General features: G+C 37.7%; 1 protein-coding gene across 1 annotated transcript in view; it reads left to right on the top strand.

Moving 5' to 3' along the window:
- EML3 (EMAP like 3) overlaps positions 1-25,248 on the top strand; it is a gene marked incomplete in the record, with an annotated part of 1,888,117 nt that overhangs the window by 1,500,121 nt on the left and 362,748 nt on the right. Inside the window, 1 exon segment of the mRNA XM_044075756.1 lies at positions 19,917-20,068. Coding sequence (XP_043931691.1) covers positions 19,917-20,068 — 152 coding nt within the window.

Here is a 25,248-nt window from a genome sequence, read left to right as displayed (position 1 = left end):
AAGACCCACCGGTGCTGGGGGGGGGGGCATCCACAAATCCCTATTTAGTTTATTCATTAATTCATTGATTCTTACGTACCCTACATTGTATGGACTACTGTAATACAGATGGCCTCACAGTTTACAATTCAAACTCCTGCCTCTCTACCATAAACCACCACTCTGTCATCTGATATCTGGAAAATCCATGCTTAACTCATTTCAGTCTGTGGATTTTTCAAAGAGTAAACCACGGTGATCAGCACTATACTTGAGCAAAAACGAGTAACCTCAAATCGTTGCATACAAGAACTAAATCAGCAGTCATTTGTCATATTTCAGAAATCTGCTCAATCTAATATTGTGCCTTGCATCCCACTGTAAAAAAAAAAAGATAGGTGAAAAGCCTGTGAAATTATAACCCAGTGTTACAAAAGAAGTCTCACATACCTTAGACAAGAATGAAAAAGAAGAAATAATAAAAGATGTTTATTTTCCTACTTTAGAATATCAGCTTTTATTGGTTTCAGCAGACTTCATTCTTAGCTCACAGACTTTGTAAGTTTATATTTATTATTCATTTATTTTATTTATTTATTTTACATTTGTTAACCGAGATAGTCCAGCTGGATACATGTCCATTTTCAGTGGAGGCCCGGGGAGAAAAGCTCCAAAGAGACAATTTTACAGAACATACAGACAAACTTGGGTACATATTTCATCTAGATCCATTAGTGTATCTAGTTATTGACACTTATAGGTATAAACTACAGACAGATACAGTTTACAATAGTCAATAAACAGTTTTACAGCATTAGTAAGATTAGATTACAGATGCTCTACTCTTTCGAAGGCTGGTGGATTTATTTAACAGAAAATAGGTACAATGTTACTTTAACTTAGTGTTTTCAAACTTCTCAAGCTGTATCACTGCCTCTCTCTCTTTTGCTTGTAAGACAACTTTCCTTTGGCCCTGTTCATATTTCTCTCAGATCCTCAGAGAGTTCCACCTTTAAGTTAAACATATGTTTGTATTGCATTATACATACCTAATACCATTTCTAGATAATTTGACATAGAGATCTAACCCTGAAAACATGCCATTCTCCTCGCAAAATCTCTCCACCCCCCACCATAACAAACATTGCATGTTGTGAAACTGGGAAAGGTCATGTAACAATACCACATGGCACATCAGAACAGTAATGGTAGAGTAACACAAAGCTTAAGCAGTGTAACTGTTTTAGTATTTCAGTTTACATCTAATTTACACTGATATGTGGAATAATTTAGAAACAATTCAGTTAATCATATAGTGTTTTACTGTATCCCAAAACATTGGAGTACAAAGATTGCGAACTCCTGTAGTCAGTGTAACAGTATGCCAGAATTAGCTGCGTCACAGTTAATGTTCTGCGGTTTTCATCTTTTGGGTTTCAGAGAAGAGAGAGAAGATGAGTTGTATTTATTAATTTTTATACCTTTTTCATTTTGTTTCTTTGACCTCAGACTTGGCATATATAGACATTGAGGGGTGCACAAAGGTATGCCACCTGCAAGAAAACTGTTTAGTAGTGTTGTGTGATACACAGACTGTTGCTGGTTGGGTATGTAATTTTTCAGGAATTTAGATGTATTTGTGGTGATTAATCACGTCAGTTAAAGAACATACAATTAATTATAGTAAATGCAATAATTTTCCTAGAAGAATCTGTGGGCATCAGTACACCCAGCTGAGCAATGTATGTGAGAGATCACAGTTAAATATGCAGCTGAGACACCTGGTAACTATCGCCCCATAAGCCTGACTAGCCTGGTCTGCAAGGCTAAGAAGCACATCATCATGGAACTGATTAACAAAGACATTGGGAACCTCCAAACACTTGACCCAACCCAGTTCGGCTTTGTTAAGGGCAGATCATGCCTACTAAACCTGGTTGATTTCTTCAAGACAGTCACCAAGGCCATAGACAAGGGAAAGGTGGTTCACACAGCCTACCTTGACCTCGCCAAGGCTTTCGACACCATTCCCCACTCAGGTTTTACAGAAAAACTCACCAGCCTGAACATAAACCCCTACGTCACGAGATGGGTTGCCAACTGGCTTACAGACAGAACTCACATGGTAAAAATAGCGGGCTCCAGGTCCAACTCTAAACCAGTCACAAGTGGTGTCCCACAAGGCTCGGTCCCGTCCTGGGACCCTTACTGTTCGACATATACTTCTCAGAAGTACAGGCAAACACAGGAGGACTGTGGCTAACCAAGTTCGCTGATGACTGCAAACTGGGAGCCATAATTGACTCTCTGGCTGACACGGACATCCTCCAAAAGGGCCTTACTGAGATGGACACCTGGTGTCAAAGTCATGACCGCAAGCTAAATGCCAAAAAATGCATAGTCATCCCATATGGGAAAAACAAATCACCCACAAATTACCACATAGGTGGCAGCCCCCTTAATACAGAAGAGGTAATAAGAGATCTGGGGACCCAGGTAGATAGTAATCTCTCCTTTGACAATCATATTGCCAAAGTAGTTAGGATCTCCTTCTATGTGGCCCATCTAATTACTAAAGGGTTCACATCTAGAAATAAAGAGGTTATAGTGCCCCTCTACTCGTCACTCATTAGACCCATCATAAAGTACAATGCCCCATTTGGGATGTACTTCACAAGACACTTCTAACAGCTGGTAAGACCACAAAAGTACCTCACCAAGAGGATTACTGGCCTCAGACATATGTCCTATGCAGCCCAATTGAAAAAACTCCGGCTGTACTTAGTGGCATATCGCTTATTCAGAAGTGATCTCTGCCTGACTTACAAAGCCATGTCCAACTCAGAATTGATGGACATGCTCCACCTAAAGAAATCCAAGTCTCTGTGAACCACACGCTCTAGTGAGCTAAACCTCGCCACAACAATAAATAGAACATGCTGGAGGGATAGATTCCTGTCACAGAGACTCCCCATGCTTTGGAACAAAATTCCAAATTACATCAGGCAGAGCCCCTCACTAACACTTTTCAAGAGAAATCTTGACGAGTGGATGGGTAACAGAAAATACACCCCAGGATCACTTCATTGGCTCTGCTTGACAGAGGATCAGTTAATTAATCAATGGGGCAGCAAAAGCCGACACACTCTGGCTAGGCTTATAAATGCCCTCGGGCAGATAGCCTAGTACCTACCTATGAACCTATGAGCCTATGAGACAGAAACCTCAGTATTTAGAATGATTACTGAATAGTCTCATGCAGTCCATGAAATATTCCTATAATAATGTTGGTGAAGGAAAAAAAATTAATTACTCCCACTGATGAAAAACTGAGTCTGTCAGTACAGGGCACCATCTCTTTTCCTGAATATTTCTCTGCAGGGATCTGCTAATCAAATCCTTCACTGACTCAAAACAGTCATGCAGCAGTTTGCTAAAATGCAATTAAGTACATAAGTACAAGGTGCTGTCAGACCCACCCTGCCTGACTTTTCCTTTACAGCAGGATCTGCTAATCAGCCTGTGAGTTATTGATTCCAAACAATACAGCTGTAATGTACTAAAAAGTAATAGTGTTGACACAATAAGTATGGGATCTATGCCCATTAAGTACTGTGTAAAACAAGGTACATAATCCTTTTATTTTGTCAGGCTACCCCTTCGGCATGCCCAGCCATGTTTGCAATACAATTACACAGCTTACACAGTGCTTTGTATATCTTCTACCTTTTGTGAAAAGTAATACCTTTTCTCCACTTTTGAAGCCACTATCATCCATCATTTGTTTTAAAATGCTTTTCCTCTTTTTTTTCTTGGTTTACTGTTTATACTAAATCATTTTTCCCCCTAGGTTTATATAAACTATTTCTTTTGACAGTCTTTCCTACTCCCTTTCACTGGAAACTTTACCCTGAACATCATCTATTCAGCCTACTTAATTGGTCCTTGTAATAGTTTTCAAAACAAAGGATGGTTTTGTAGAATTTGCAGCTGTAAAGTTACCAGTTGCTCCAGCATGTTCTGTTTTTAATTGTTTCAGTCTTAACCCATAACATGGAAAGTGAAGAACTAATAGTAATACAAATGCAAATCATTTCTGCTGAAAACCGCAATTAAAGCAGGAGCCACCCGCATTTAGTGTTCAAGATCTTTAAACGTACATTTTTTTTTTTTGCTGTTGTAACATTCGGGCAGGCTATTATTACTATGGAACAATCTGTCATTGCTGCTGTGCCCTTCACATAGAATTGTTGAAAGACGTAAGACACTAGCGCAGACTTCAGAAGCCAAGCCGAGTTAAATGCTAGTATTTTAACAAGTTATACAAAGCCATATGTAAGAAGACACTTCAGACTGTTTCTTTAAAAATGGTCAGGCTCCACAGAGGGGACTTCCTTTATGGACTTAAAAAGAGGAACAACCTTCATTTCCTGTTGTGTTTATTAGAAAGCTTGTATTCATATTTTTAACGTGTCTCTGTTTAGGCAGGATATCTGTAGTTTTACAGCTGCAAGGCACTTAGTTCCCTTTGCATGTCTTGGAGAAAAGCATTTGTTTTCATCTGTCACTGCTTGGCCCCTTCAAAAACATCCCCTTCCCCTAAATTACACTGTACACGTCGTGACCATTCCTTATAAAGCAGTCATACTTCACTTCTGATAAATCTCTTTTAGCACATTCCATTGCTGTCACATTGAATAATAAATAATACTATTTATGTATTTGTTTTCTTATTTTGTTTGTTTGTCTGTCTATGGACTCCATTCCCAAATAACCACACAAAACATGATTGTTGTAGGAGTGACCAAACAAATTCATTAATGACAAAGCATGTTAAATTTCACCTGTAACAGGCCTGTTATTGGGTTGCAAGACATAAAGCCCTACTGATGGCCTTTAAATTGATTTTATTACAAAACCCATAAACCAATAAATCCTGCCACTGCCTGTGCAGCACCATTATGAACTGAATTTTTAGTTGTCAAATATCAAACAAGGTAAAAAGGGGGAAATGTAAACATTGGGGGGCTGAGGTCATGAAGAGCTACCCACCAGGCTGAGTTCAACCTACCCCTCCTTTTTCTTTTATTATCATTTTTTTTCATTTCTTAATTTTATTAACTTTAACTAACTAGTAAAACTGCTTACAAAACTGTAAATTGTTGCATCTGGCTAGTGTAAAAGTAACTGTGCTTACACCTGTTATTTTTTTCTTAGCTATTTGGCTCAAGAAATGTTCAACTGATTCCTGCAGCAAAGTAGACTCTTGCTAAAAGTATCAAACACTGAGCAGGCCACCGAGCACCCCAATAGCATGGTGGTGTCAAAGAAGTACAATCCCCTAAATTCCATGCCTAACTTCTGCCATTCCATGGGTCAGATGGTAGAGGTCAGAACGGGGATTGTATGTCAACTTTTGCAATCCCTCAAAGTCATTTTATGATGGCAACTTCATCTTTTAATGATGAATAACGGTCTCTGAACTTCCTTGTCTACACCATCATTTACCGATAGTCCTTGTGGATGTAATAGATGGTGAATTAAATGGTACTCACCTGGTTTCTTTTTGAGAATCAAGCCGAGGAAATAAATAATGAATGGGCCTTTGATGTGACCTTGATGGATTACTTTGGAGATGATAGACTGAGAGCCATGTGTTCCTTCCCATTTATTGAACTTAAATTTTTGCATCTTGGAAGAGTGTTTTGGGTGTTGCATCTTAAGGAGAAACCATTGATGAAATCCTCAGTAATAAAGTTAGCTGCTATTTTGATCTGGATAGTGTTTTAGCATTTCTTTGAGAACCTCTGTTTTGATGGAGGAATGGTTCCAACAAGGCTAAAATTGTGGTCTCTGTTGAGGCCCTGAAATTATGTTTTCCCCTATTTGCTGTTGCCTCAGGGTTGACTGAAGTCCTGTTCTGAATTTGACTTGACATGAACTCAGCACTGCTTTGGGGTCTTCTTGCCAGCATCTTGTGACAGGGTGTTTTTCACCACAAATGTTGCAAATGTGTAGAAACCTGCATGCAGGCCATGCACATTTAGCCAAGTTAAATGCCCAACATGTTTTCAATTTGGCTGAGGGATATTCCCTTGTTGGCTGAATTTACTGTTATTTCTTCACCAGGATGCTGAGCCAGGCTTCAACATATCTGGTATCCCATTTTATTTGGGTATCTTTTGTATTTAGTTTTCTGAATCTTTGGTCATAATGACACAAGACATTCCCTCTTTTAACACATGAGCCTCCCTCATGATGAGGAAGTAACCTAGTAACTGGGTGGCCATGGAAGGGTATAAACTGCAGTGTAGTGCATGGAACCCACTACCCACTTGACCCAAGACTTTATCTTTATGGTTTTAGATTGTCACCTCCCAAAAACTGCAAGCCTTTTATAAGGTCTTTCGACCCTTTTTATTTCAGTATCAATTATCCTATGTATTCCATCCATATCTGGCAAATCAAAAATGTCTATGAAGTCACCACTCCATATCTCTTCTTTTAACGTTTGTGATATGTGGGCAGTGATAACTGAGCCTTGCGTAGTTTTTTCTCAGATATTATATAAGATGGTTGTATTGCTGCTGTTATGCTTTAAAGATGATAGGAAACTCACTGACTCATTGGGCAGTACTGGTAATACTGGGAAAGATGACGTGCTGGGGGTATCTGTGTTTGACATACTGGGCCTCTAATCTGAAGAAGTAGTTTTGTTCTTACCTAGATGAGCTAGCCTGACTCGGCCTTCATCATTAAGTGCTTCTGAAAAAGTCTGGACATATTCGTCAGTGTCCCCATTGCTCTCCCCCTTGGATGACAGATATTACTGATGTTTTCGTATCTGTTGTGGTCTGTTGACAGTTGTCCCTGAACTGAAGCATCCTTCTCATTCTTCCTTCTTGATGTTTTAGCAGCAGGGCCCTCCTCTAAAATACTTGGTTCATTAAGTTGACTTGTTGTTCTCTTCAAATTCTTCTGAACTTATTCAGTTCTCCTCCACCGAAAACTCCTCAAAGAACACTCTGGCTTCTTTGGAGATTCAGTTTCATCATTGTTTCAGGACTTTCAGTAAAGCTATAGTAAACAACCTAAAAGAAAAATAATGTTAATGAAATGTCATGTGGTTACTTCTTATTTTTTTTTACATTTACGTTTCAACATCTGTTAATTACCATGTTAGTCCTTTATATTTCTGTACTTGCCCTACCTGTTTGCATGCCATATGTACTGCGACTGTTTCTACATTTATATATACACATATATAACTTTCCAGACCACCCAGAACTAGCAGACTGGCTTCCTGCCTGAATAGGCTGAGTAATACTGCTTGAAGAGGAAAGTATTTTCTGTTACATAGAATGCAAACCTTGTGAATTAAATACTTTATGTGTTTTGTGTTTGTATGCATCAAAACTGATATGTTAAATCCCTTCCATATATGTGTGTGTGTGTGTGTGTGTGTGTGTGTGTGTGTGTGTGTGTGTGTGTGTGTGTGTGTGTGTGTGTGTGTGTGTGTGTATATATATTCATATATATATATATATATATATATATATATATATATATATGTGTGTATGTATGTATGTGTGTGTTTTCCTGATTGGTACAGTTGAAACTGTGCTGCCAGTGGACCCTGTATCTTGGCCATTGACTAATCCCTTATAGATAATGACTCTTTGTGGGGAGAAGGAAAGGCATAGCTATTAAATTACTATAACATAAAAGCAGCCCTGCCCTTGATATTGTAACTTAATTGAACACAGCATGGAACTCTTGTTGATAGCTTATTGAAATGCAGTGGAAATGTGATGGCTGACTACAGTGAACCCTTGATTGTAAACTTATAAATATATTTGGAATTAATTTACTGTAGTTACCCAATGTCTTACGTGAGAGTATGGCAGACCCTTACAATGTGGAAACTTGAAGTTAGTTAACTTTATTATTATTGTTTTGTTTCTAATATCGTGGAGTCTTCCTAGGTCTTGAGAAAAATGGAGGGGGGGGGGGTAAAAAAAAATGAGCCTGGCTATCGGTTCTGCTGGTTGCTGATTGGCCAAGTATCAGTTGCTTTTGCTGGTTGACTTAATAAATCGTAGATGGCTGTGGCCTAGCTGGTAGATGGAAGCTTGAGTGGGTTAACCTCCCAGCCATCTACGAAGAGAAGAGAGGAAGGACCACCCAATAAAGAGGAGCACAAGAGGAAGCTTATGAGAGTAAGCAGCCCAAAGAGCAGAGATCAACCCAATTCCCATCTCGACAGTCACTGTCACTTTCCATTTATTTTATTTATTTTTATTTATTTATTAAATATGAACACAACAAATGGAATAAAGGAGCTACCAAGGGAAACAACCAGACCCAACAGAATAAAAAGTACTGCCAAAGATAGTCCGCCTATGACCCAGAGAACAGAGGAAACCCAGAATTCCTTTAAGCTACTACAAATCAACAAAGGTAAGAACACTAACACAGCCAAAAAATCTTTTAACATAAATGTCTGCAGTGTATAAAGCTTTATTAAATTTATAGTAATTGAATGTAGTACTAATACTTATTAACAGAAAACGTTCATCCATTTTATTAAACTTATTTTATTATTTAAATATCTCAATAACCCTTTTAAAAGAAAACACTCGTCCACAATCACTGAGCAGTAATGTTAGCTCCTAAGCTGACCGATGCCTGCCAAAGTGACCATTGCTGTGAGGAAAACAGCAATAAGGTAATGGCTCTAGCTCTTAAGGCCTGGGAACAGAGAGACAAACTGCCTTGCTCAGGTCTCACAAGCGGGTATTTGTTTTTTTAACTAGGGCAGGACACTGATCCACAGAAACCTTTTTCAAAGTCAGCATGGGAACACTGTCTTGTTAAGCAAATGGAGGCCATGGAAGTCAAACCCTGGAGTTCAGGAAAAACTTGTTAACAGACCATTGTCTTAATCTTTAATAAGCATGTATATTATCCCTGTGCAGTTATTTTTTTACCACTACCAGAAGATGCTTCCATAAGTAAGTAACTTGTAACTCCATTCAGTGCCTGTTTGAACTCTCTCTCTCATGAAACATTCCTTATTTTATTAGCGATAGGATAGAAAAACACACACACACACAACCAAGTAAAACAACCACCATCTAAAAATGAACATATTTAATAGTAAAACTGTTAAGCGCTTTCGCTATATAAAATAGCTTCTTCAGACCAAAAGTGAGAACATACAACATCCACATTTAAATAGAATTATATTTCTAACTGTTACACAAGTAATCATTCATAGGAATCGTATATTTAAAGATACAGGTACCTGATTTCTATAAAACATGAAACAAAAAAAATATACTTCTAAAAGATATATAAAAAAGAAAAAAAATCTAAAAAATAAGAACATCAAATAAGTGTGCAGAAGGTACTTCTTCCTCAAACACCTAGATTTTAAAACTGGGCATAGAGGGATATGTTCATTTAATCCATGACCCTTATGAGACTGCAGTGAGATTATCCATCTAATCTCCCTTAACTCAGTCTCATTTTCTGCATCTCCCATTCTAATGTCAGTCCCCACCACATGTATAGCTGTAAATTTAAAAGCGTGGTTAGCTCCAAATGTATTAACTTACTTTGCTAGGAGATTCAGCACGTTCCCCTTATGTATACAGTAAAGATGGTTTCTGACCCTTTCTTTAAACTAGAGGTTTGTTTTGCCAACATAAAGGTGTAATTTCTGCGACTTTATAAGTGCTGATGGAATATTTTTTCGTCCTCATATGGGGTGGGAGATTGATTTTTCTGCTTCAGCTGATTGCAGTACCATCAATGTGGTGTACCTCACTTTTTGTAAGGTATGCTCTTCATTTTATGTTGGCAAAACAAATTTCATCTTACCTCTTAGATTTCCTGCAAGTATTTATTTAATCCACCTTCTGAAATACTATTCTGTTATTGTGTATGCTTCTCATTCCAGCACTTCGCTATTTTGTTTTTTTTTTTCCAGTTTACATTTAAAGGCAACACCCACCTTTCAATTTTGACCACATGTATTCTTTTGATGTGTGATATCCAAAAAACAATAACCAAGTATTCTGCATATTGATGTAGGGAGGTGTGTGTGTGTGTGTGTGTGTGTGTGTGTGTGTGTGTGTGTGTGTGTGTGTGTGTGTGTGTGTGTGTGTGTGTGTGTGTGTGTGTGTGTGTGTGTGTGTGTGTGTGTGTGTGTGTGTGTGTGTGCAGGCGTGTGTGCATGTGTGTGCGTGCGTGTCCGCGTGTGAGTGTGTGTGTGTGTCCGCGCATGCATGCATGCATGTCTGTATATTTCCAAGTTATTCAGAATGGATCTGGTGTGTGTGTCTGTATTTTCTCGCTAATAAAGTTAAAAGAAGCCAAGCAACCAATCAAACCAAAACCGGCTGCTGACAAGGAGCCTGGTCCGAAAACGTAACTGGAACAGCTGGAATAAGAACCAAAGGCAGCAAAACCTTGAATAAATCCTCCGCACACACTGTATTCACAAATAACGCCAACAAATAAAAAATCTTCTTTATTGCACAAAATCCACGGTAAAACACTACCAACACTGGTTCACTAGTTTAGCGCTTTCATCTGCCAAGCACAGACTTCCTCAGAACTAGTGTATACAACCATAGCTTACATTTAAAAAACATTTTTGGCGCCAAAACTGTAACTGTCTTTTAAAGAAACATACTTTTCACAATATATTTCAAATTGCTAATATATAACTGTGGATACAAAATTTATAACTGTTTTTGACTGTGTGCACTAAACAGAACATAATTGTGTGCCATAAATTACCACTTTAACCTATGAGCCCTACCTATTAAAAACATATAAATTGATATAAATATATATGAATTAATATAATATAATAATATGAATATAAATATAAATATTAATGAAAAAGATAAAATACTACTTAATATTAAAAATTTAAGTACTGCTAAAACCATATAAATAAGGAATCAGTAATGAATTAAGAGTCCAAGGTCAAAAAAGGCTTAATACTAATATATTCATTGATACCTGGACTCCTGGTAGAATCAGTTAGCATCTGCCATTTGCTTTATATTTTGCTATATAGAATATGTTACAACCCAATGGGGATACAAATATCAACCTTTATTGGGTAAAACTTTGGAAGTTAATGAAATTTGCAACACTCACCAGGGTAACATGGGTAGAGTATGTGTTATCACCTATACTCCATATAGTAATAGAATTAAGGAAATTATTGATAGGTATTGGGATGTAATTACTGTAGTATATTCCAACAAAACTATTCTGGGAAATTTTCCAAGAATAGTTTACAAAACGGGCCCCAATATTAAAAGACTGCTGGAAAGAGTTAATTATAGAAAGATTGGTAATCAACAAGAGAAAATTTTCACTAGGAGATGTGGAAGATGTAATCAACGTAGGTATATCTACACGAATACGGAGGCTCGTTTGGGTGATGTGAACAACACCATAATTAGAAGTAGAGGTGGAAATTGTAGTACCAAACATATAGTGTATTTAGCTCTATGTAAGATATGTTCAGCCTATTATATAGGCAAAACAGAAAGGCAGTTGAAAAAACGTATTTACGAACATTACTATAGAATACAGAAGAAAGATTGTAAGAATGCATTATACCGACATATTAAGGAACATGGGGAAAATCACATTTTCCAATTTTTTATTATAGATCAGGAGCAGGATATTTTATATGGTGGTGATTGGAAAACAAGATTAGCCTGCAAAGAAAGCTACACTAGTTCTGAGGAAGTCTGCGCTTGGCAGATGAAAGCGCTAAACTAGTGAACCAGTGTTGGTAGTGTTTTACCGTGGATTTTGTGCAATAAAGAAGATTTTTTATTCGTTGGCGTTATTTGTGGATACAGTGTGTGCGGAGGATTTATTCAAGGTTTTGCTGCCTTTGGTTCTTATTCCAGCTGTTCCAGTTACGTTTTCGGACCAGGCTCCTTGTCAGCAGCCGGTTTTGGTTTGATTTTCTCGCTAATGACAGAGGGACAGTATTTTAGTCAGACTAAAATGTTGTCCCTCTGTCATTATTTGATATTTTTTATTGAATTTGGCTTTGCGAGACAGTGGAAAAACTGCAGAGCAACTTTTCCGCTGTCTAATGAGAGCATGACAGTACCACAGAGGGTCAGAGAGACAGGGCCACAAAGCCAACTTCAATTTAAAGCATTCTAATAATAATAAAGCAGCCATAAAATGTTCACAAAAGTAAATATTTGATTTTTTTCAAACCACCAAATTATATATTCCACATATATAAAATAACTGCAACCCAATGTGATAGGTTGGACTAGACAAAAAATAATAATTATCCAAAATGTTGCTGTAAACAAAACTCATATAATATCTAGCCATGGCTTTCACTAATCCAGAAACAGACCAGTATTTTCAATATTTGTTTACCATGCAGAAAAATACAGATAATTCAGTCCTTGCAAACACATTTGCTTGTTGAACATAACAAAATCTACATCTGACTGAAAATTAAGGATGGTTGCCATCTAGTGGCAGGCAGTTGTAAACATTCAAATCTTATTAAAAGACGGAAACATTTAGAAGGTAATCTGTGTCATCTATGAGAACATAGCTCATGGGGTTTTACTCTATTGTCTTTATGTAGTTGCATATACTTCTAATAGGTTTTAGTGTCCAAACACAATCAAAAACATTCATAATATTTTTCTATGGATTTATATCATTTAATTTAACTGTAGGGTAACCTAGCCCCCAAATTATAACAAATTATAACTAAACGTTTTGGAGAAATCTTAAAGAATGTACCAACTGCACAATCAATGCTTAAGAAAGTACAAATTGCTGCAGAATGTTGCAAGTTATGGCAGTAAAGGCCACTCCTGTCTCAGTGGCAATTAATGATGCTAAAATCTAACAAACTCCTTTTATTCCATGAACTCCACGTTTATTTCGAACCTAGGATTGGTTTAGATAATGTTTTTTTTTTCCTTAATAGTGATGAACAATACAACAAGTGGCTTCCACTTTGTTTACAGAGTATATTATTGACATACATCCTATTTTATCTGGTCTGTCCCTCCTTTGACCTGCTAATTCCACTAGGGAGTTTTTTTCTGTAAGTAATCCATATAAAACATTATTCTGTTACAGGTGCCACTAATTATAATGTATTTTTGCTCATAACTTTGGACATTCATTCTCAGTGCTTTCCATTTCTGATGTCCTACTTTTTGTTTTATTCACATTCCAATGAAATACTTGAAGAATTGGTACACATGAAGATGGTACTCTTGGCATCCTATGAGATGAAATTAAAGACCTGTCCGTTCCACAGGAGAACAAGTAATGTACAGCTCTTAAAGGACCACTTTGAGCAAATCTGGTCATCGAGTTCTACACAGTCCAAACTGCCCACAACTCGAGTGGTTATTTTCAATTCTTTTTTCTAAATCTGAATAATTGTTTTAACTTTTCTAACCCTAAATGCCCTCATGGAGGCAGGCATCCTGATGTGATCATGTTTTCTTGAAAAACTAAGTTTTGAACTTAATGCTTTGTGAGGGTCCTGCTGATGGAAATAATTTGCCCTAGCCTGACTTGTCAGATCATAGTTCATTCTCTTAGATCAGAAGTAGTCAAAAATACTGTTAAGTCTGAGAATCCTTAGTACAACTGTCAGTGACTAGTTTGCATTAACTCTTTAATATGTTCCCTATGTATGCTTGTATAGCCTGGAAAAATTTCTCATAGAAATGTAAATAAATAGCTCAGATAATGTTCTCCCCTTTTTCCTCCCATGTAAGTCAGAGCATCACATTTCCTGGCTTGCAAAGCTTAACTAACTAGTGAACTTGCTGCCTTTGATTTTTGTTTCTTTGCCTTCAGGCTATAACAGACAACATTTTTTATGTATGACCCCAGCGGAAGGTAAGAATACAAATTTAGCAGTACACAGTAAAAAAAAAAATCTCTGAATTTTTAACAAGAATAGCTTTATGGACCCTGTGGGTTTGAAACAGTCAAAAAGTAAACCATATGTACATTGATATGTTTTTCTAAAGAATGTTTGAAATGTGATAGGCAAAATGATGTAAGAATGAGAGAGAGATTTCAAGAGAAAATGTGACATTTCATTCAGGTCTAATGTGGTGTGCATGGTTGAGCAGGCTACAAAATTTCACACAGGGAAGAAACTGCTAAGTTAAGCTTTATTAATATATGGAAGCATGGGGGTCATTCTGTATGGAGGAAAGAACATTCTGGACTAAGGAAATGTGCTTTTGGACATAACTGTCCTTTAAAGGGTTGGACTTGTATTCAAATGGTGCTCTGGTAGAATGGGTGTGTCTGAACAGTAATGGTATAAAGGGTTTGCTGGACACTGGGAAACTAGAAGAAGGCTTTACAAATACCCCCTGAATAATAGGAGAGAATGTATGTGTGTTTGCTGTAGGTGAGGGTAAAATAGGTAGGTCACTTTGTGGAACTTTAGTAGAATGGTTAAAGGTAATATTTATGTCACACAACTGGCAAATATCAGTACTTTTAGAGGAATGGATAGAAAGCCATATGTATCCTTATTGACTGGGTAGAGGGTGGACCATTACTGGGGAGTATGTAGCAGGTATGTCTGTGCATTAGTTTAATATTTGAGGAGGTTACCCGTCCTACAAAATGTGTCAGCAAAAGTGACAGTGTTCCAGTCCTAAAAGGAAGTGATGAAATCATAGGAAAGAATCAAGGGTGTGCCTGTGCAGTAAGGAGTAGACAGTCACGCTTATTCTGTAGGTACCAAAGTGGAAATATAAAGCTGTAACTCAATGCCACAGTACGAGAGAGAAACAGCTAACAAGAAATAAAATCCCAAAGACTCTTTATTAACATCCATAAGTGCTTTCGTCTTATACCTAAGGCTTCATCAGACTTAATGCATTATACACAGACATGCATTTATATAAATCTGAAACACATGATTCAATTAATCAAGTAATGGTTCATTCTCTTGCATTAAAAAAAAACTTTCAAATGTTCTTTATCATTAAATCCAAGTGGATAACAAGCATCCAGTTTTATTTGCCACAAATACTCTTTCAGTCAAGTTCATCCTCAGCATAAAATCTATTTTCATAATTCTGTACTTGGTCCAAAACAAGGAATTTAACAGCAACTTTAGATGCATTTTTATTATGCTGCTTGATCAAAGCATTATTATTGTCACCTGATGTAATAGCATAATTGTGTTCATAAATCCTGTGATACAATTCCCAGGTGGTACACCCTACATAAAAAGCAGGGCAGGGCATGCATAAAACCAGGTAAACAACAAATCTAGACTTGCAGATAAAATGTTCAACAATATTAATCTTGACATTATTAACAGTACTGTCAGTAATTCCAGTGAACAGCTAATGGCAAAAATTACAATTAAAACATCACCACTAACAAAATGCCCAGTAGTAAGTATTATAAAGATGTTGATGCTTGTGAAGAACAGCTTAGATCACAGCGCCATTAAAAATCTCATCAAGAACAATTGGAAAATTCTTAGCAGTTTTCCTGATGTTAAAAAAGGTAGTGTGGGAAGAACTGATAATTCTAAAAGGGGAAAGAATCTGAAAGACATTTTTCAGTCCAGGTTAAATTTTCATCCTAGTAGTAGGTGTATTAAGCTAGGGATGTTTAAATGTTTTAATAGTCATTTTTGTCATTACCTGTTCACTGGAATTACTGATATTACTGTTAATAATGTCAAGATAAATATTGATGGCCATTTTACCTGCAAGTCTAGATTTGTTGTTGACCTGGTTTTGTGTATGTCCTGCCCTGCTTTTTATGTAGGGCATTTCACCAGTGAATTGTATCATAGAATTTACAAGCACAATTTTGCTATTACATCAGGTGACAATAATAATTCTTTGAGCAAGCACTATAGCAGAAATGCATGTAAAGTTGCTTTTAAATTTACTGTTTTGGACCAAGTACAGAATTGTGAATATAGATTTGATACTGAGGATGAACTTAACTGGAAAGAGTATTTGGGGCAAATAAAATTGGCTGCTTGTTATCTACCTGGACTTAATGATAAAGAAAAACTTAAAGTTTTTTTTAAAACAAAAGAAAATCAATCATTAATCGATTAATTGAAACATGTGATTTAGTTTTATATAAATGTATGTCTGTGTATAATGTATTCAGTCTGATGAAGTCTTAGGTACAAGCTTATACTCTAGTAAAATGGATAGATAAAATGTTGATACCTTTGGACAGAGTTTTTCAACCCAAAAGAGAAGCTCCATTTTAATAATAAAGTGTTTTGAAAGCTATAATGGAGTTAACATTCTGATTAAGAAAAGAGACATATGGGGAAATGTAACAGCAAAGAACAAGTAAACAATTTGCACACAAACATTTTAACAATGTTGATGTAATTTAACATCAGTGGTTGATCCAATATCCAGACAAGGCTTTAGTGCTACAGAATATGATCCTGTCCTGTAGGAGCATGAGTAGACAGTATCAACAAAGCCTAGGAGAATGGACAAATGACATGTCGAAACCCTAGGAGAATGGATAGATGGCACTTCCAAACCCTATATGAATGCATGGGTAACATGCCCAAGCCATTGAAGAATGGATGAATAACATGTCCCAGACCTAGTAGAATGGATGGATGACATGTCCAAACCCTAGCAGAATGAATGGAGGACATGCAGAGCTGGATCATGGTCTAAAGCCTGGAGCAGCCCACTGGACACAACTGTCCCTTTTTGGGGGCAACCCAGTAACACTGGTGAAATGACTTGGTCAGAATCACACAGTAGACAAGCAAAGGCTGAGGGAATCAAACCTTGCACTATAGGAAGCAATGTATTAACAACATATAGCCTTACTCATCTACACCAAGTGCCAGACATAGTGTTGTAGTTCAACATAGTGCATTCCACACAACAGTGTCTGCAAAAAGCAAGTTAAATTAAAAATATAGTCATAGTAGCATTAAACATACAGACATCATGCTGTCTAATTTATACACAGCCAAACAATTAACAAACTGTCAATAGTCAACAAAACAAGGAAACCAAGGATCATATCTAAAGAACATGTGATGCCCCCTGTTTAGTACATTCAGTTCCTTTTATACCATGACTACTTTGGGATGCAGGAACCAAGTAGTCTCACACAGACACACACACACACACACACACACACACACACACACACACACACACACACACACACACACACACGTGACCATCGGTTACCGGCCCCTTGTATAACTGTGTACACTTCAGATGTTTGCTTGCGATCAGATGAGTGAACAAATGTATAAATAATGACCTAGAACTGTGTTTCTTCTCCCTGCTGCAAGAACCATGTGGTGCATCCCATTGCAGCTCACTCCTGTCCTAAAAACGTAGCTCAAGAATCAAAGGCAGACTCACAAAAATCAGGGACATATTTTAAATATTTCTCTTGTATACTTAAAAAGAATAGCAAGCTTTACATTTGCAAGCATTGTGAAAAGGATAAAAAAATCTGAAACTTGGATGACTGTCATTTAGTGACTGCATTCCACAACAATTTGCCAAAAAGCAACACATTTTGCAAGACGTATACCTAAATACCTCAGAACTCCTTTGTTCAAGAATTCTGGATAAAGTCAAAATAATGGGAGGGAAAGGCCCAAAAGAGACAGATTTTAAATATTTTCTTTTTATTTATTTGTTAATCGTGTAACCCAAAGTGTCCATTTTCAACAGCACTGTCTGGTTAAGGGACTTGCTCAAAGTCATACAATAGGCAAGTGGTGGTGGTGGGATTCAAACACTGTACTTTTGATTTTAGGAAGTAGTTTGTACAGGTAAACAGCTCACAGCCCAAGTGCCAGACAACTCTTAATTCACTTATAAAGTTAACAGAACAACAAGTGTTGCATGGACATGTATTTTCTGAAGAGTAAGAACTATGAAACTCTAATAGCTGGCATTACTGACTGACTGTAATCCTCAGTGTTTTATTAGAAAATTAAGAAGCTACTGAAGATCTGGTAGTTAGTGCTTTGGATTAAGGTTCTAAGCTGTTAGTAAGTAGCTTCATGGAGTCAGAGCTACAAGTTTTGACTCCGGTTACCTTAATTTGTCTACTGTGTGACTCTGAGCATGTCACATGACATGACAATGCTCCTATGTTGCCTGACATGGTTAACAATTGTATTAAAAAGGGCATAAATAAAATAACAGCCAGCAATACAGATGCATTTTCTGAACAATAAAAAATACAAAACTCTAATGACTGGTAGTATTGAGGGACTGCCATCCTTGGTGTTCTACCAGAAAGTGATATGTTTCAGAAGGTAAAGCTGTAAGACTGCATTCATGGTTGACCTCTGACCTCCTTATGAACATGCATACAATGATGCCCATGCCTTCAAAATGAACAGGCATTTACAATATGCTAGTACCTTGTACTTGTCTGTTCCTTCAGTTAGGAAAGGGTCATACACATGCACACACACACCAAAATGGTGTTATTGGCTCTTTTCTAAAACGTCAATTTTTCATAAAATTTAGCTCACTGAAAATCACATGCAGATGATATTGTTTTTTTTCTAAAAATAAAAAGACTGTACTTTCTGCACTACTCAGTTTTAGAGTCAGGAGCTCCCTTATTGGCTGGAGCAAAACATGGTAGCTGATAGGACATGAATTGCTACTGAGTGGACCCAGATATTTGGGGTGAGAGATGTAAGTGGGATAGTTTTGGGGTTTTATGTTTATTCGGCACCCCTGACCAGCATGGGACCATAGGCAGCTACCTTGGTTGCTTTTTGCTGGATGTAGCCCCAGTGACACATTCAAGCCATAGGAGAATGGATAGGTAAGATGTCCACATCCTATATGTAATAGGTTTTAGGTAATACACCTAAAACCTATAAGAATGGAAGGATATTACGTCCAATTCATAGGAAAATGGCTAGGTAATGTCCAAGCTCTAGGAGAATGGATGGGTAGGATGCCGAAATCCCAGAAGAATAGATGGTAATACATCTAAAACCTATGAGAATGGATGGATAGATATTATGCCCAATTCATAGCAAAATTACTATATAATGTCAAAGCCCTAGGAGAATGGATGGGTAACATATCCAAATTTTAAAGAATAGATGATAATACACCTAAAACCTGTGAGAATGGCTGGATGGATATTATGTCCAGTTCATAGGAAAATGTCTAGATAACATCCAAGCCCTAGTACACTGGATGGGTAGCATACCCAAATTCTAGGAGAATAGATGATGATACACCTAAAACATATCAGAGTGGATGGTTATTACATCCAATTCATAGGAAAATGGCTAGATAATGTCCAAGCCCTAGGAGACTGGATGCAGGAGATGATCAAGCCATATGAGAATGGATGAATGTCTTGCAAAGCCTAGGAGAATGTTCGGAGGATATGACCATATCCTAAGATAATATGTTCATACTTTGAGAACTGATGCATTTCATAATCTATACTGAAACAGCATTGATTTAAGACAAGTCTGCAGTCTAAGAAAATGGATAAGATTCTATTGAGATACTGTATGAAAGAAAGGGGAAGTTTTCCATACAGTAGAGAATAAGGAACAGGTCAGTCTTTACAGCAGTAAGTAAACACTATGGATGTTTGCTACAGAATATGGACAAACTGTATCATTTCACTGGATTATGGCAAACACTGAAAAGAAATTTAGAGAATTGTAAATTCTGTTTGCTCACTAGGAAAGTGAAAGAAAGTTATTTTTATATGTCGTGAGAGTGTTCAGGAGGATACTTGTTAACAACTATAAATGATAATTTTCTTAACAATATTGTGAGTTCCAACAGAGCAGGCATCTTTCAGTGCACCATCTGTAACTGCAGTCATTATTTTCTTTTCAGAGACATATCAGATTGTGAAACAAACGAAAGCTCATGAGGGCAGTATCTTCACAATGTGTCTCCTACGGAATGGCTCTTTGATCAGTGGCGGTGGCAAGGATCGGAAAATCATACAGTGGAGCAAAAATCTTGCTTTGGAGAAGGAGCTGGAGGTACAGAGCTGATGTGCTAATGCATTGTAGTGGCAAAGCTGCTGGTTAGTTAAGTGTATATGATGCAGTGCATGTTAGATCCAGGCAGCTCTTTATCTGGTTGTAAGAGGTGATGTGCTGCTGCCCTTGGTTACTGTTACCTTACAGACCGCAGGTGATCATGTTGTTTTACTGTCCATCTGTACAGTGCAGAAAGAGATGGTGAGTGGCTTATTATTGCAGATGTATCCTAAGTCCACTGCTGCTGCTGTATAACAGATTGTGGTCTCTCAGTGCAAGTAGGTAACAGAGTGTGGAATTAATCTTGACACTGACTGTCTTGTGCAGGTCATACATATATTTTTTTCATTTGTTAACCAGGTAAGTGAACTAGTCCTTCCTGAACTTTTTTCAGCGATCACTAGGGTCACAAGTGCAAGGCTAATGCAGCATATGTATGGTCATTTTAGTGTAGCCAATCAACCAGCATGTCTTGGGGAGGTGGGAGGAAACTGAACTACCTAGAGATAACTGACAGAAACACAGGACGAGCACACAAAACTTTGGAGGTCAGTATTAACCATGGGCCCAGAGCTATAAAGTAAAGATCTTAACAGTCAGCCATCTTACTGTTTTCCCTCAGGTTACATTTTTTTGCCCCCCCTCCCCAAACTGCCTGCTAATCATTAGCCCCCTATCAACCACTCAACCAGTCCATTCCTTCATCACCATTAGTGGGAGGCAGTGCAAAAAGAGGCCAATGTGGGTGGTTTGAGGGTTTTTACTTTGTGAGCCTAACTCCCTACATGCACTCAGCTAAGCAGGGGAAGGGAAATTTAAAGAGGGGTTTAATAGGTTGATCAAGCTGGACGTCTTCCACAAATACTAGCAGCCCTGTATCCTTTTCAAAAGCAATATAAGTGGTTTCTCTGATCTCCACTAGAGAAATCACACCTCCTTTTGTGCTCCTGGAGCACCCACAACCCTCCCTTCCCAGTGGGAGAGGCATGTCCCTTTTCTCTTCTCTCCCCTGTCTGGCTCCTACACAGGGCCAGGCTCCCTCAGGTTACATTTCAAGTGCAGATTCTTTAAAGTGAGCAAGTAGAAACAATGGTCATTGTTATACTAATGATGTGGTTCTCATTGTGCTGCAGTAGCCAATAAGTTTATGTTCCTATGATCTTCCCAGTCACACTCGCACACTCCATACACACATAAAAAGGAAAAATGTCAGCTTCTGGCATTACATATGCCTTGGATCAAGATGCAGATCCCTTAGGCTGTGAATTTCTATAAGGTTAAACTGTAGCAGGATCTGTGTAACCACAGTTTATTGTATTATTTGCCAGTACCTGAGAATCATAAATAAAAAGTAAAAGCAGACAGTTCTGTTAGTTGTATTGTCTTGTTAATATCTACTGAGGTGGTGTGTGTGTTGTCTTTCGGCTTTTCCCGGTTAGGGGTCGCCACAGCAGAACTCCGGTCCGCTAATGATTGGCAGTAGATTTTCATGAACGCCAAGATGCCAGCTCGACGTTCAACCTTCAACGAAGGCACACCCATTTATGCATGTCTTTCGAACGCCCACCCAACCGTGGGGAGGACATGCAGACTCCACACAGAAGGCACTCCCCGCACTCCAGCCGAGAATCTTGCTGTCAGGCAACATCGCTACCGCTGCACCACCGCAATTTGAAAATTATATATGAACACATCAGAAGGATAGGTGTTGTGGATTCACAGGTTCATTGAAAGGATAAAGGAGGGCTTAAATCACTGAATAAAAACATTCTTCTTTGTTATTTTATATCATACCTTCACTGGTGTATACCACTGGACTTTCTCCAGCTGAAATATAATTTTATTGCTAGAGATGTGGGTGTTTTGTTAAAACTGAAGACTTTATAAACTTTCCCTTTGTACTCATTTTTAAAAGTAATTGTCTTGGCTGCCCCAAAGAAATAGAAATTCTGTTTTCATTAGCTGGTTAGCAGCTTAAGACTGGGAATGCACTCAAAATTCTGGAGAGGGGGCGGTAGATAGTGCATCTAGTGATAACCCTGGAAGGACAGGGAGGGGTATCAGTGCTTCCAGATAATCTGTCTGATGGACATCACACTATTTGGCACAAATGTTTAGGGAGATGGACAGACAGTAGCACAGGCTACATCCCATTTTATCTTGCATCCATGTAAGGAAAATAGAAACATCCCTTGCTGAATAAGCTAAAAGCTCCTCTCCCACCTCTGGTGTACATCATTGGATTTAGCCTGACTCAGTTTTCACCACTCTGAATCTAATCTGTGCTCCAAATGCAGGAAAGGGACAGTCAAAGTCAGACTATGCAGATGCTTTGGGCTTATATAGGAGGTGGCAAATTGAATGGATAGTTTCTACCCCACAGCTCCAGGGTCGAAAGGCCGTCCTGCCCTTCAATCCCTCTCTGTGTGAAGTCTGCATGTTCTCCCCATGTCTAAATTGTTTTTCCACAGATACTCTGCCTTCTTCTCACCTCGCAAAAATATCCAGACAGATTAGCCAAAGTACACACACATACTCACATAGATTTAATTAATAGGTAAATAGAGAGATAGCTAGGTAGATAGACAGACAGATATTGGATTGTTGTCAGTTGAACAAGTTTTCTTGTCCTCTTCTAAATAATTCAAATGGTCAGCCATCCATCCAGTTCGCTAATACTTTGTTCCTTCTGCTGTTTGAGTATTCACTGGGGTATGCAATAAATGTGAGCCCATAAAACAGAATTTTAAACTAGGAAAATTCTGTCCTCTTGTTTTGGCTTGAAGTACAGTTCAAGCAGGGCAATGATGAATTTCAAGCCAAGACAGTGGTTTGCATCTGCCAGTCATGTTAAACCCATCAGCGTGTCCTGTTTAAATAGCACACAAGATGACTGTCAGACTAATAATAAAACAAGATTATATAGTGAAACAGCTGCAGCATCTTAAAATTATTTTTCTGTGATCTATAGTTAACAGAAACACTTCTGTAGTATATGTATCTGTTATTGTATGTAGTACAAATTTACCTCGTTAAGTTAGAGTTTACAGTACCAGATGTAATTCCCACTAACCATGTAGCAACTAAACAAGCCATGTAAAGACGGTGTTTATTCATAGTACTTTTTATTAATAAAAATGCAGTAAATATCTGTAACTTGCAATCAAAGCCTACTCTGCAAAACTGCTCATAATCAAAGCAGCAAAACCTTTTGGCATTTGTTCACATTTAGCTAAAGCACATTTCCCAGAAGTGTAGGTATTTTTAAGTTTCTCTTAGTTTTAAACATCATATCAGCTTTAGTCTCAGATAGGATTCAGAATTTTTTCTGGCTTTTGCCTGAGATGTATATTCAAAGCCTGATATTCATAGTCTGGCATTTCTCAGATGACTTACGGTTATCTGCGAATAGCAGCACTAAACAGATATGCAAATAAGGTCAGTGAAAGTAATTTGGAATGAATACAGAAAAGCAAAGTCTTTTTAAAAAAACACACCCACTTCTCACAAAAGACTAAGCTGTATAAAGTTCTGAATTACAAAGTTGCAAATTACTTTGCAAAAGTGAGAGGGTTTGTATAACTTTTTTTTCACATATCATGGACAAGAATGACTGAGCACAATTGCATTTAAAATGCTTAGGAAAGCTCTGGACTGCTCAACACTTAAAATGGATTTTTTTTTTTAAAAGAAAAGGTGCTTATAATGTTTTGTATAGTGGTATCCTTTTGTGGACATCCTAATTTCATTAAAGAATTAAAAGGAGAAAATTAGAAAGATTGAAAAAGGAGAGACAGAACAAAGAGAAGAGCACACAAGGGAAACATCAAGAGAGGTTAGTGCTGGAGGAGGAGGGAGAAGAAAGGCACAATGTTTTTGTCAAGGGCTAGACCCTCCTATTTTTTTCAAATATTTTTCATATGAGAGGGTAGTGTGGGTGGGAAATTGCTAAGAGAGTGTAGGAGAAAGAATAAGGGAAGAAGGGCTAAGGAAGTGTTAGCTGGAGTCTCAGTCCACAGAGCCTCAACCACATCCACTGCCAGATGGTGTTGCAGTTTAGGATCCCGATGTTGCGGGGGTAGAGGCCTATGGTGGTGCAGTGGTCAGCACCAACTGGCTAGAGTGTCTTCTACACAATGAAGAGAGGCTTTGACTAGCTGAATTCTCCTGTCCACTACCTACACCAGTACATCCTCTACCAAACTCCAAAGCCCTCTTTTTGTGAGATTTGCCAGGTTACCACATGCCGAAGTGCCTGCAGGACCAGTGCCTCCACTCTGAACGTGGGAGAACATCCCTAGACAGGCAAGGTGTGATTTGTCCCTAGCGTAGAAAGTGCATGCCTTGCCTGCTTCTGAGAGATTCAAAGATGTAAACAATGGAAAATAAATGGGAGAGAAACAAAATAATAAAGGAAAAAGAAATGCATAATCAAAGTCAGAGAATCAGAGGGGAAAAAAGGGGTGGAGAGAGGCAAAACTGAAAAAGCACAATAAATCAATGCAATAATGTTTGCATGCCATTTCACACACTATTAAAATATTGCAGTAAAATCTTTATTTAAATAAACTTGTGTATGGGAAGTGCTTACGTGTACAATGGGAGTACAGATTTATATGAGTAATGCTTTTGCATACTTCAGATGAATTCATATGGCAAAGACATTTATTTATTTATGTATTTATTTATTTACATTTGTTGACTGGGAGTGCCCGATTGGACGTAGGTCCATTTTCAGTGGAGGCCCGGGGAGAAAAGATCCACAGTTAAAATAAACAGAAAGTAGTTACATTGGATTACATAGCGAGTAACAATTTGGATAACATAGCAATTAATTACAAACATATTTACAGATGAAGAACATAGGACATCAGTAGACAACTAGAATCTTTATCTGTGAAGTACATAACAGACATTAACAAATGTTACAATAAGAAGTTCCTGCTGTATAATAAGTACTAGGCTTATGAGCATCTGAGCTTGCTATAATCAAGGTAGTTAGTGGGGTGGAAAGAAACGTAGTGGTTGGATGGGGTGGGTGATATTAGAGTGGAAGTTGAATTTGACTTCTTGAAGGGGTATGTGTACCTATCAAGTTATGTAGATGCATTACATTCAGTTCAGTTCTAAAAATATGTTTGTAATTATTCAAATAATTAGGTTAAAAGCAGTAACATTAT

Source organism: Protopterus annectens, chromosome 6.part1 (assembly GCF_019279795.1).
Source record: "Protopterus annectens isolate FY-2018-M chromosome 6.part1, PAN1.0, whole genome shotgun sequence".
In the NCBI taxonomy this organism is placed as follows: domain Eukaryota; kingdom Metazoa; phylum Chordata; order Ceratodontiformes; family Protopteridae; genus Protopterus; species Protopterus annectens.
Note: the sequence above shows the minus strand (reverse complement) of the source record. Positions and strands in the feature narration are given on the sequence as shown.